General features: G+C 50.8%; 1 protein-coding gene across 16 annotated transcripts in view; it reads left to right on the forward strand.

The window, feature by feature from the left end:
• Positions 1 to 12,474, forward strand: part of ATP2B2 (ATPase plasma membrane Ca2+ transporting 2) — a 388,078-nt gene extending 375,604 nt beyond the window's left edge. For 9 of the 16 annotated variants that reach the window (XM_030801569.1, XM_030801574.1, XM_030801575.1 and 6 more), the window contains one exon: positions 7,400 to 12,474. In XM_030801569.1, the coding sequence (XP_030657429.1) occupies positions 7,400 to 7,711 (312 nt within the window). In that variant the 3' untranslated portion in view covers positions 7,712 to 12,474. Of the gene's footprint in view, positions 1 to 227; positions 404 to 4,488; positions 4,544 to 7,399 lie in introns of all 16 variants that reach the window. The other 7 variants (XM_030801576.1, XM_030801580.1, XM_030801581.1 and 4 more) reach the window with 4 other exon arrangements.
• The last annotated feature ends 1,321 nt before the right edge of the window (positions 12,475 to 13,795 follow it).

Below are 13,795 nucleotides of genomic sequence, written 5' to 3' on the forward strand. Positions count from 1 at the left end.
TCCGGACCCCCTGTGTCCTCCCGGGGACCCTGGGGCCTGCAGGTGGGCCCATAGCTGAGCAGACATTTTTCAGAGCCTTGGAGTGTGTCTGGTATTTTTGTTTTGATTTAAGTGACATTGTCGTTGTTGCCGTGGCTGCGGCTGTTCTTGTGACGTTGCGCCTGTCAGTCATGTAGCTGTTGTGTTCGTTCTTCTCGCAACTTGTCTCGTTCTCTCCTCCGTTGCAGATTGAAGTAGTCAATACTTTCAAGAGCGGGGCCTCCTTTCAGGGGGCCCTGCGGAGACAGTCCTCGGTCACCAGCCAGAGCCAGGATGTAGCCAATCTCTCTAGCCCTAGTCGCGTGTCGTTGTCCAATGCTCTTTCCTCTCCGACCAGCCTTCCTCCTGCTGCAGCCGGGCGTGAGTGTGACTCCTTACTGCCTCCGGCTGGCACTGCCCACGCCAGCTCCCAGGCGGGCAGGGGCTGGGGCACCAGAGGACATGGGGGGCAGCCGGTCACAATCAGGCCCAGGGGGCTGAAGGGTCCCAGCCACCCAAGAGGGTCCCGTTGGTCAGGAGAGCGTAGCCAGTCATGCGGTGGCAGTCACTCAGTGGACCAGGGTCAGTCAGAGGGTCGTTAGGGTCCCAAGTGGCCAAAAAGTCTGGTTCGGTCAAGGGATCACCATTGGTCAAGAGGACATCAGTGACCAAATGGTCCCAACCCACCACAGGGTCCCGGCAGCCAGAGGGGGACAGACATGGAGGGGACACAGAGTGTCCCACTGGCCCAGGGTCATATGTGGTCAGGAAAAGCCTGGACCACCAAGGCAAGGGGTGGAGTTGGACAGGAGGTCCCAGTCTTGCAGTCAAAGTCAGCAGAAGGGTCACTGTGGGTCAAGGGGAGCAAGCCCCTTAGGGTCACAGTCAGTCACATTGGGATCCACCCAGGAGAGGGTCACGTCATCCAGACTTTCCCAGCTGGTCAGGGGGTACCCACAGTAATGAGGGTCATGGTCAAGGGGGATGGTTGAGCCAAGAGGTCACTGCAGGTCAGAGGTCATAGTCAGCCAGGGATCCCAGGCCACCTAGGAGCTCACAGCCTAGACACTGCACCCCAGCAGTTCAGAGTCTCTGCCCACTTCCTGTCACTCCTCCCCTTGCACTTTTGACAGTATCAGCTGCCCTGTAGACACCTTTCCCTGTGGCTGAGCTTGGAACTTGCTGAAGTTCTAAGCCCTTCCTGGAAAGGACAAGGTCCCTGGCCCATTCAGCTTGACCCCTGGTAGAAAATGGTGGGTCGAGCCTCACATCTTGCCTGGGTGCCAGCAGGCCCAGAGGGACCTGATCTGCCCTTCGGCATCCTGCCCTCCTCTATCTGAGAGATAGCCCGGGACTGCGGCCCCTCCTTCGTCTCCCTCCTGCCAAGCTCATCTCCTCATGCCACCACTTCTGATCTAGGTCACTCATTGCTGGCTTTGTCTAGCTCTTTCCCGGACCCATGGCTTCAAGCCCCATAGGGAACAAGTCTGTCTTTCCTCCCATCGCCCTGCTATGTTTCCAGTCAGGCCCTTCTGATCTGCAGGGGAGCCCCTGGTTCTGGTCTTCTCCAATCGGCATAGTGTCAGTCTTAGCCTCCAGCTTCTTTGATGAGAAGTAGACTCCAGCTCATCTCTTGAAACTTTATAAAGGGCCTCTACCCCCATCCAAAACCAGAACACCCACAACACAACCCCCTGCAGCCAAGCAGGTAACCCTGTGTGCTGGTGGGAGCACCTCCCTCAGTGCCTCCAGCAGGAGACGCGGGCCACAGAGAGCCTATGGATGGCAAATGTCCACGACCCATAGCGGCAGGACAGAAGCAGAAAGCAGGGAAGGAGCCCCTCAGTGCTCATTCGTCAGCACAGAAATGCAGTGCTGGGGAGGACCGGGGAGCCAAGATGAAATGGAGATGCATTTCAGCAGATGGTGGCTGAGTCACATTTCCATGAGATACCGTCACTAGGCAGTCACTGCCAGGATTTCTCGGGGAAGGCAACACTGGTCCCATCCTCCTCCCCTTTAGACCAGAGAACTCTCGCCTTAGCAGTGGCCTAGCCAGCTGACCTCCCAGCTCCTTTCTGCACCAGCTCAGCTCTGGCCTTGCTCAGCACCCCCACCTATCCTGAGGTGCGGTGACCAAGTGTCCCAGCAGGGAGAGCTACATGGAGAAGAATCCACTTCTTCTGTTCTGCCACCCCTCCCGATGACTCCTGCGGCCCTCTGGCTGGGGCTGCCTGCTAGGAGTCTGGCTTCTGGGTGAAGGCCCAGTTCTTCGTCCATCCCAGTTCAGCCTCTTTCTTGAAGGGCAGCACTTCACCCTGGCCACGACAGAGCACACCTGACATCGCTGGGCACCCCCACTGCCTTTGGAAGTCGTCCCTGAGTTAGCCCCTCATCTTAGCTTTCACAGTCTAGAAGCTAGAGCTGTGCTCTCAAACCTCAGCCACTTCTTTCTCAGCTTTTCTTCTGCATCATTTGCAAAGCCATTCAATAGGGCCAATCCGGGAACAACACTTCTTTGCAGAAATGCCCTTTTCTTCATTTCTGCAGAAATGCTTAGACAGGAATGTGTCTACACTGACCTCCTTCCAAGCCGGATCAGTCCCCTGTAACCCGTGGTTACCCCAACTTTGGAACAGTCTTGAAAAAGAAGCCCAGGCAGAGGCTCAGCCAAAGCCAACTTGACAGTCCTTGCCCTAACCCCTCATTCTCTCAGGGGACTCAGCGGGGCTGGCCAGGGCCTCCCCACCCTACTCACCATCTTGCCTCTCCCTCTTCACGCCTCCTGGAGAATCTCACATTCCCCCTCTGTGACAGAATCCAGCCCGTAATTCTGGGTCCCTCCTGAGACCCTTCCTGAGCCTATGGTCTTAAAAAGAGCCTGACCAAACCCCTGCCTGAGGGCACTGGTTCCCAGACAGGATCACAGCCTCTGCGGTTTCAGTACACATATTTGGACAACACAGCCTCGTGCCTCCTTTGCTTGAGTAGTGTCTACAACAGTGCTGCCTCCTCTGGTCTCCAAGGACTCTGAGGACCCTCTAAACACCAGCCAAGGTCCCTGCAGAAGCCAGTATGCTTTCCTCTCACAGGGAGGTTTAAACAGGTGGCCAGGAAGTGACAGAAGGGCCCCAATTTGATGGGATGAGGAAGTGGGCCGCCCCACTACCCCACAACTCTTTCACCCCCACCGCACCCCACCAGCCTTCTGAGGGGGATCTGCTTCCTGGGGACTCCCCAGCAGAGGAGGCTGCCCATGTGCCTGCTGAGGCAAAAACACCTGCAGCCAGTGTGCCCTGGAAGGAGTCAATTCACTGTCCCCTGGGTTATGAAGAGTTGACCACAAAGGCCTGGGACAGGGCCTGACTTCTGACCTGGGACACTGAGGAAAGCCCCTGAACACATCGCAGGCCCTCCCCTCCCCACGGCACCACCGCAAGATGAAGGCCTCAGCAGACAGACGCACGTGGTAAGCCTGACCGCAGTCATGAGGCACATGGCACGAGGATGCTCGGGAGGGAATGAATTGGTGCACTCTTCTGACTAACTCAAAAACGAACTTGTTTTTGCCCCGGAAACTTAATGGCACATCCCTATTGCCTTATACCTGAGCCCCACTCAACATTTCCAGAGCAGTTCCCCATTCCCTTTACTTCACAGATGGCTCACCACTGAATTGTGGGAGGGGAGGACCTGCCAACACATCCATTTCGCAGAGAAAGACACTGATGAGGCCAGGGTCACCACAGCAAGGGCGTGGCAAGAGGTCAGACTCCGGAGTCCCTCCTTCTTCCCACTACTCACACCGCTTCCCAGGAGGCCCACCGACCTGGAGCCACAGAGGCTGAACTTCCATTCCGGAACCAGTGCCCACGCCCACAGCCTCATATCGTGAAAAGGGGTCAGTCCTCCAGGGAAGGCGAGGGAAGCTGTTTCTCAGCTTGAACTTCTACCAGCGTGGCCAAGACTGGGGAGAAGGGCACCTTCCCACTGGTGATCAAAGACAAGATTAGCATCCCACACTTCGAACCAAGGCAAAGCCACACAGCCTCTCTTTCTCATTGCCTCAAATTCCTAACTCATCTCAAACCATCTTTGTACTTAGCAAGTCTGTAGCAGGCTCCATGTTTATCAGTGGAAGTCCTGCTCTTTCAAACCACCCAAGCCAAGAGCCAGCCCCATAAGCCAGGTCCTAGCCACATTCTGGACGCCGTACCTTGCTAGACAGATAGGGCACCTCCTGCTCCCACTTCTCCTGCAGATTCCTGGTTCTGACGACTCCTAGGGCAAGGAGTTTGCACTGTTAGGGGGAGAAATGAAGACAACAAAAAGGGAAGAAAGCCGGACTTCACATTAGTGTTTTGGTAACTAATTTAGTGCAACCTTGGGTTGGCGAGAAAATGGCTTGCTTTGTGGGGGGAACCCTAGACCTCTCCGCTGTCTGAATATTCCATGTGTTTGTTTCCCTAGAGGGCTAGAGAACCCTGGACACAGAGTTCAGCAAGAGAGAGTGAAATTAAAAGAGGTTGTGAGTCTTTAACCTTGAGCCTGAAATGAATGTGAATCAATCCCAGACTCTTGGCTTCCTTGAAGCCGGGTAAACATTCGAGTATGTAGAACCCATCTCAGACCAGGGCCTGTGCGTTTCCTCAGAGCCCTCTGACAACGGGCATGGGTCTCCCTGCTCCCTTTGTGCTGACGAAACCAAAACATCTGAAACCCCGCTCACCGGGTCCCTTCCTCTCCTTCCCCTCACCCCCACACCCAAATGCAGCTTATGCCAAAAAAAAAAAAAAAAAATCCTACCTTTAGGGTAGGCAGGGAGGGGAGATGGAAGAGCTTTTTTTTCCCATAGTTTTTTCCATTTCAGCCTCGGAGAGAACCGAAGTGGAGACTTGAGATGGCCGTGGCGGGGTGTCCCAAAAAGTCTTGTCCCCACAGTCTTGTCCAGAGCAGTTCATTTTTTCTGTTGTCTCCATGCCAGGGGGAGGGCGGAGGGGCCTCATCTCATTGTGTGTCATCCCCTCTGCGTTGTCAGTCACATGACAGGGTCCTGCCACCTCCCCCTGCCCCACACATACACTAGGTGTTCCAGTTAGCATCTGAATTGCACTTCAGCCTCAGAACACACTGAGCACCAGGCTAGGCAGCTACAGCCTTGATGCTATTCCCATTCTACAAACAAGAAAGCTGAGGCCTGCAGCGCCTTCTTTGTTTTCAGTTAATCAAGGTGTAACGGCTCACTTATTGGGAGATCAGAATATGAATCATCTCTGCAGAGCCACAAAGAGGGACTCCAGGGGGAAAGAGCTCAGAGCAGCCACAGTGGCCATGATGGAGCACCAGCATGAAGGCCATGTCTGGCTGGCTCTTATTTGGCACTTGTTGCCCCTTATTTAAAGCACAATTCCAGCAAGTGGGGTACCCTGGAGTCCCAGCTCACAGTATGCAAGGTGAAAGGACAAAGGTGCTTTTCAGAAAACAGAAAAGTCAGCACTAACTAGTAAGAGATGGCTGACAGCAAGGGAGATAAAACAAGCCAATCCATGGGGTCTTACCTAAGACCAAGAAGGATAATTGACAAACCTTATGTTAAATTCTTCTCTGTGCACTCTAAATTAGAAGTCAGAGGAGCATATGACATGCTTTAGAAAGAATTCCCTCTGCAACAGTAAAACAAACCTTCAGCGATGACACTTAAAATCATCAACCACAGTCACCTAGAAACTCCACTTCCATGAAAGAGGGCTTTCCCCACCAGGGTTTCACAAAGGAGCTACCCCTGGGTTCCGCTGAGAGCTCAAGTCCTGGGACTTCAGGGGCCTCCCCACGACCGTCTCGTCCAGTCCCCTGCCTCCCCGCAGGCCTGTGGTGTAGGGCAGCCACTGCTCTGCAGGTGGATGCCACTTGGCCTGCACACAGCAGCTGACTAAGGCTCTGTCCTAGAGGTGCCAATGCCAACTTGTTTTCTCCACCTCTGACTCCACTCTGAGTTGGGGCTGGGACGAGAGGAGGAGGCACCTTTGTCCCAAGTCCCATCAGACTCTTGAGATGACAGGCACTGCTGCCCCTCCCAGGAGTCCAGAGAAGGGACACCTCTCTTCCAAGTGAGGGTCCTGTCCCTCTGCACCCTGTGAGGCAGGACAGAGGACAACCAGAGAGCTAGTGTGGCTTGTCCACAGTCAAGGCACCAGATGTGGCAGAGCCAGGACGCAAGTTGGGTCTTTCTGCCTCCAAGTCCAGTGCTCTTTCCACTAGCCTTGAAGACTCAATGACCAGCCTCCTCCCATTCTTCGGCGGAGGAAACTGAGGCCCCAGGATGTGTGGTTCACAACTGAGACAGAAAATGAAAGAACTTGCTGTTTTGTGACTCAGTTCCACACACCCCAGAATCCCACTGGGGCTGGGTTTGGCCATCTGATTCCAGCCTCATTTTTTGGTTTTGTGTTTTCAAAGCACAAATAAAGAAATAAACAAAATCCCCCAGGAAATAAGAGACCCCAAAGCAAGCTCCAATAACTGGCCGGCCAGGGCTTTGAGTCTATACTCGAGTGTTTACCTCCCAAATGCATGAAGGAAAGAAACGCTGGGTACAAACGACCTCCGTTCACATTGTCCAGGCTTCCAAGTGTAGCCGTGTGTCTGTCTGTGTGTGCCATGTGGCTCCCGGCCTCCCCGTGGCATGCAGCCCGCCCCCGAATGTCATCTGTCCGCCAGCTCCCGTGTGCTTTCTGGCTGCCTCTGCTCTGCACCTCAGAAAGCCCTGGGTTGGCTTTGGTTTGCTTTGCTGCCTTTGGTTTGATGTCCCCGTTCTGTTTGGCCCTCATGTGTCTCTCTCATCCCAGCTCATCCAACCGTCTCTCCTTTCTGTGCCTTTTCTGTTTGTGACACGTAACATGTTCCATGTTGTATGGTTTCTTAACTGTGTGTGGTTTTTCTAAGATGAATTTTTTTTAATAGCCTCTCCTCTTTCCTACTTGATTCCCACCTGGTCCTCCTCCCTGTCTGCATGGTTGAACCTCTGCTTTAAAGTGAACAAGGCTCAGTCTCTCACTAGGTGTGGGTGCCCGCAGGAGTCGACTGCGCTTCCTTTAACCACTGTTCCCCATCATCTCTTTGATGGTGCTTGGTGATTCCTCCTGTCCTAACACTAGTTTCTACCAAAACCAAAGAGATTTTTAAAAACCAGCTCAAGGATGCCTATAACCTGAGCCCCCTTTTTCACTCTCCCCCATCCTGTCAATGCTAATAACACCCAGCGACTGTGGATTCCAGCCACCTGCTTTGCCCTAACCCTTCTCCCACCCGCCCCACCTGTGAGCCCCCCGAGCCTGGCTGTGGTCCCTGGGCGGTGCTCCTGACCCCTGTGCTTCCCTTGCAGATCCGCGTCGTGAAGGCGTTCCGTAGCTCTCTCTATGAAGGTTTAGAAAAGCCTGAATCTCGAACCTCCATCCATAACTTCATGGCTCATCCTGAATTCCGGATCGAAGATTCCCAGCCCCACATCCCCCTCATTGACGACACCGACCTGGAAGAAGATGCCGCACTCAAGCAGAACTCGAGCCCGCCGTCATCACTCAACAAGAACAACAGCGCCATCGACAGTGGGATCAACCTGACGACCGACACAAGCAAATCAGCTACCTCTTCAAGTCCAGGGAGCCCCATCCACAGCCTGGAGACATCGCTTTAGCTGAGGACCCTGTCGCCTGCCCGCCCACCCTCATGGACCCCGCTGCCACCCGCCTTCCGGGCACCCATCCATCCAGGCACCCAACTCACCCAAGCAGCAACGAGCAACAATCGGAAACCAAATACTGGAGAGAAAACCAACGTTTCCACCAACAGACCCTCTCTCTGGCTGCGATGCTGTTTGAACTCTTTTTCACTTCGAGGCAAGGGGCGGGATCTCCACTGGGGGCTTACGGGAGTGAGCGGTTTTCCCAAAACAAGCCCTTCCTGGCTCCCACCCAGACATGGACCAGCCATGCACCCGCCCAGCCACCACGTCCCCCGCATGAATGTACTGTACACTTTCAATCCTCCCCTTGTTTGGTTTTTGGGGGTTGGGGAGGGGGTTTTTTTTTGTTTGTTTTCTTAGGCGGGAACTGCAAACAGACTCTTTTCTGAGACTATTTATCCAATCCACTGGTCTGTGAGTTTTCGAAATGCTTGCGCAGCATGGTCTCAGTTGTATAGATTAATTTAATAACTTTTTGAAATTGCAGAGCTTAACTCGCCTAGTAGATTTGCACCAATGGAACCGAAGAACTTCATAGACACTCACAAGGTTATATCCATTTCTTTGTATCTATATCAACGTATACTTCTCCAAGACTGTATACGTCCATATAGATAGGTAGATATATATATATATAAAAATATATATACATGGATATATAAAGTTTCTTTGCCGGCATGTTGCCTTGTTTCCGCTTAAATTGCTCTATTTTAACTTATTTATGTCCTAAAAGAAGAATGTAATTTGTTTACAAACCTGTAGATAACGTCTTTGGCTATTTGTACGGTTTAAGAACACTGGTGGCTGAGATGCTATAAAAACAGCTCGGCCCAACAGACACTTCCCCTGGGTTGCATCCTTGATGTTTTATGATAGCCATGCTCTGATTTTTGCCTGCTATTTCCGTTCAATAATGTCACTACCGTGAGAGGCTCAGGCAGAAGCCAAATGCTACCGAGTTGCCATCCTGAGGGGTTTAACAACATGCTCCGTAGACGAAGGGAGAGGAGGAGAGAAGGCTTCCTGGGTTTGCAACACTAACGGCCATCCGGCCCAAGGATGCCAGGATCTGCAAAGCACTGCTCGAAGACTTTTCTCTCAATGAAACTCGCTTGAGTTTACTAAGAGCATTTCAAAAATAGGTTCTCTTTGGCACTGTCTGTACAGAGATTGAGGTAGTGTTGAAATATTATAAATGGTATTGTGTTGATTTTTTTTTTTATTTAGTAACTTACAGGTTTGTTTCCTTATTAATGGCAGCATCCGAGCTGTTGGCCTATTGGATGAGGATCAGTATGGCTTGCTGCTTTTATTTTTATTTTTGAAGAAGAATAGCCTTTTTCTCTGCACTATTTAGATCCGAATGAACCTTATGATGTGTATATTGAGATGTACTCAGTGTGATTTTAAACCAAATTGTCTTCCTGTAGTCACAATATATACTGTAGCCTTTTAACAGCAAGTCTTGCTTTCCCAAACAGAAAGCCATTCTGAAACCCTACAGTATCACAGGTGAGAAAAGGTGGTTATTTTTTCCCAAGACAACAGCACTAGTAATCCCACTTAATAAGAGCTTATTTAATTGTATGTCAGCCTCTTAACTGCTAAGCACTTTGTGGGTCTCAGCGTTTTTCATAAAAGAACTTTTGTATTTAATACAAAGTTTGCTTTGAGACTTTTCAGCATATGATCTTTTTCCATAAACTTGTACAGTGCAAAAGACATTTTGAATACCATGATCGATGATGTCCCATGCTTCGAGGAAAACCAAACACTTTCCGCCTCTCTTGCAAAATCCATTCCTCATGCTGACCCTCCTCATGATGGCTGTGTCAGCCCGGCCCCTTCCCTTCTCCAGGCCCAGAGAACTCTTCCACAAACAAGATGAGAGCCACTCGGGAAAAGAGCCATAGTCAGCTGGGAGGGCCTACATCTGGATGGCTGTGGAAAAACTTGAGGGTTTGGGGTTCAAAGTCAGCCCATCCCACCTGGCAAAATCCTCCTGGAAGGAGGACCTTCAAGAGCGCATCACCTGAATGTCGTGAAGAAGTATCTCTGAATGTATCCAGCAGAGGAAACTGCATACCCAAAGGGGTGACCAGCCCTCAGATGTGCTTGTTGGATTCCAGTACAAACGCCACCAAAGCCAGCCCACTGCTCTCCTACGAGGAAGGAAAGATCTGCATGTGTAAAACATGGGGCAGCCTTTGGAACATGGTGTTTTTTGGAGTTTTCCTTTCTCACAGTTTTCCATCTCCCCACTTCTTTGATCAGTCATGTGTCCGTGACCTCGTTCCATGACATCAGGATAGCTGTGTTTGCACGCCATGCTCCATGTTCATTTGGAGCCAGGAGGGGTTCTCAGTGGAGCCTGGCTTAGGGAACAGGGAGCGATGGAAGAATGCCAACATTAGCGTTGGTCTTCTCTTGTCAGGAATGAAGGATGCTTGCACACATGCACCCCCTCACTCTCACACTTGCACACATACACACACACACGAAATGGTTGGTTTGTCAAAACTCACTGTAGTACATAAAGCTTGCACTCTGCGTCCTATATCTAGCAGCATGGGGTACGTTTGGCAGTTCACTCCATTAGGGGGTAAATAATTTATGACCATTCATCTGTTTTTATGAATTTTTTTATCTAGACAATAATTGTAAATAAAGAACTCACCATCTCTGTTCATTTAATACTATGCAATGGTTATGCTTTCAATCGCTGGCTCTTCTGACTCGTGCAGTGTGGTTCTGAAATGTCTGTGGTTTAAAAAAAAAGGCAAAAAACAACATCAAACAGAACATAGTAAATATATCTGTAATGTATACTTTTTTTCTAGTTTGGGACTGCATCATCCACATAGCTTCTTTTCTGCCCTCTAGACAAGGGCTCCAGGAGTAGGTGGCAGATTTGGTTCTGAGAGCTAAGCTCACCAACTTGTCTCCCCCTCAACAGATGAGGGAAGGGCAAGGAGCCTGTTCAGTGACTCCTGGTGCTGCAGAATCACTCATCTTTGGAGGTGAGCAGGGAGACCTCTGAGGAGTCTCCTTGTTGCAACTCAGGCGGAGCTTTCTTTAACTCAGGAGCAGCCTCCATTGCTCCCGCCAACCCCTCACCATGGCCCCTTGTCCCCTTGTCCCAACCATAGCATAGAGATGACAAGAGGGAGGCAGTCCTATTTCTGAGACTGGACCAATTAAAATGACTGCACTGGCTCAAGGACTCTGAACCTGTCTTGTCCTGGGTCTTCCAGTTATTGGAAGCCACTCTTTTCCCCAACCATGTTGAAATGCCACCTTCACCACACACTAATGTCTTATATAGACTTCGATCTATTTCTGGAACTTCTCTTCCCTTACTTGGGTGTCTCATCTGGCACCAGCCATACAATTTTAACTATTGTCAATTTCTAATGTCTTATTATGTGGTGGGATGAGTCCCTTCACTCTTCTTTTACAAAATGTCCTAGTTATTCTTTCACCTCTATTCTCCCACATAAACTTTAAATTGCACCCAGTCCTCCACCGCCTGTCCCATTCCCACCCCCACATTCTGGGCCCTGTCATTCCCTGTGCCATCATCTTCCCCCCATTGTAATTACTGTCCACTCAGGGCTGTGAAATAGACTATGTTCTATAAAGAGGGACAAAAAGGGCATCCTGATCTTGAGGGAAGCCTGCTATTCCTCCCATCATTTCACCTGCCCCCTAAGCCCAGGAGTTGTCATGAGAGGCCACCAGGCCCCCACTCAATCCCAGCTTGGGAACTAAAGTCACCCACCTTGGTTGTGTTGGGGTGGCCCCGCCATCTGTCCCTGGTCCAGATGAGAAAGACGAGTCTCTCCTAGGCCTGGAGCTGGGAAAGAATGTATGGCCCAGTTGTTGGCACTTCTAATTCTCATCATGGAGAAACCTTTATTCCTGTCTCCCTTTCCTGAACTGGTTTTTTGTTGTTTTTGTTTCATTTTATTTTGGGGGGATAGTTTCTTGCTCTTTAATTTGGAGTCTCCAGGCAGTTCTTGCCTGGGCCTTCTCAGAATCCTCACTCCCCTAGCCCACTCTTGCGCTACCTACAGGAGGCTGCCTACCTGGTGCACTCTGACAAGCCTCCCACCCAAATCTCTCTCCTGCCATTGTGTCCAAAATCCCACCATTAAAGGCTCTTGTAGGGAGGAGCATTTCTTGAAGGCTTTTAGGCCTTCCAGAGCCAGGAGGGAAGTCAGACAATAGCAGGAAGTCCCCAAGCCTTTTCAAAGTTCCAAACCAAGCTCTCCTGATTTTAATGTAGAGATCATACCAACCCAGGTGGGGGAGGAGGGTCCCCAGCCCCAGGCAGCAGCCATCACCCCCTCCACTGAAAACGATATTGGAGGCTGCTTTGGGACTGCCCTTCTCAGCCCCCTAAGTCTGTTTTGTAATGCCTGTGGTGCTCTCCCTCCTGGACCTTTCCTCTCGGGGGTCACCACACTTTGCTAACTCTTGTGTGCACATATTTTATAATAGAGTAGCGAGGGAATGGTGCCGCCTCCAGCTTCCATAAGCTGCCCGGGCTCTGGGGGGCTCTGGGACAATCGGGGCTGGGAAATGACTGTGCTCTTATTGTACACTCTTTATTTCTCTGTATCTTTGGCTTGTGCTCTTTGTAATTAATGGGATTTGTCTGCCTTTTCAACACTATACTGAGCAATAACAATAAATGCACACGTGGAAATGCAGACACGGTACACATCACAAGGCCTTTTTCTGAAGGACAGTTGGGTCCCCACCCTTCGTGGAGTTGAACTCAGGGGGAAACTGAGTCCCTGGGAGGGAAACGCACTTTGCCCAAGGGCCCACAGCTCAGCGGGCAGTCTCTCTCCTTCCACTAGATCACACCTTTTGAACACTCACCATTTGAGGGAGACAGGCTTACCCTGCCATGAGCCATTAACCTGTGAGGAATGGTTGACCGTCTCATAGAAGAAGACTGGGGAACAGGGCCTCAGGAGGAAGAGGAGGAGGTTTGGGGACAAGGGGTGGGGGGGCAAAAATCAGGGAAAGTTAGCCTGATTTGGGGTCTGGATTAACCAGAGGGAGGAGATGGGGAATACAGACACTGGATCTAGGTGGCACCCCCTACTGGGGAGAGGGGTAAGGCAGAGGGAAGCCTGGCACCTGAGGAGTCTGGACTTCACAAACCTCTGCTGAACATTGGCAGAGAAAGAGAATATGCCCAGACCAAGAAGTAATCCCTAAGGTTGGCCCAAGGGTTGAGAGTTACACACACACACACGCACTCACACACAATCACAGCTTTTCTTAGGTTGAACTGATCCCCAAATCAAGTGCCATAGGCCCATCCAACTTCCAAACGCAATTTCATATCCAAGGGTTCATTTAATCCCAATATCAACCTTCAGAGGAGGTATTATCATAATTCTCACTCAAAAGAGCAGGAGACAGCAGCTCAAAGAGGTGAAGAGTATGCCCACCTGGTAAGCAGGAGATCCAGCACTGATACCTAGCAGTCTTGATGCCAGCATCTGCACTCTAAACCTCCATATTACAGCACCTTATGGGCCAAATGCCTTACAGCAAATGCCTTAATGAATAAGATACAGTTCTGTTGCTTGTCACAAATCCCCAATCTCTTCAACATCAGTGTCTACACAAGGAAATTCTTTTAATCACAATTATGCCTCATGTATTATATTTACATCTAATATGCCCTTGTCCTCATTTTCAAAGAAAGTGAGGCTCAGAGAAAAGTGACTTGACCTTATCACCTAGAAAGTCAGTGGTGCAGCTATAGATCTAAGGCCAGAGCCTGTTCCTTGAAGAACAGGAGATCCGGCAGGGCGCAGCGGCTCACACCTGTAATCCCAGCACTTTGAGAGGCCGAGGCGGGTAGATCATCAGAGGTCAGGAGTTTGAGACCAGCCTGGCCAACATGGTGAAACTACTAAAAATACAAAAATTAGCCAGGCATGGTGGCACATGCCTGTAATCCCAGCTACTCAGGAGGTTGAGGCAGGAGAATTGCTTGAACCCAGGGGG

This window comes from Nomascus leucogenys, chromosome 21, assembly GCF_006542625.1.
Source record: "Nomascus leucogenys isolate Asia chromosome 21, Asia_NLE_v1, whole genome shotgun sequence".
Taxonomy (NCBI): Eukaryota; Metazoa; Chordata; class Mammalia; order Primates; family Hylobatidae; genus Nomascus; species Nomascus leucogenys.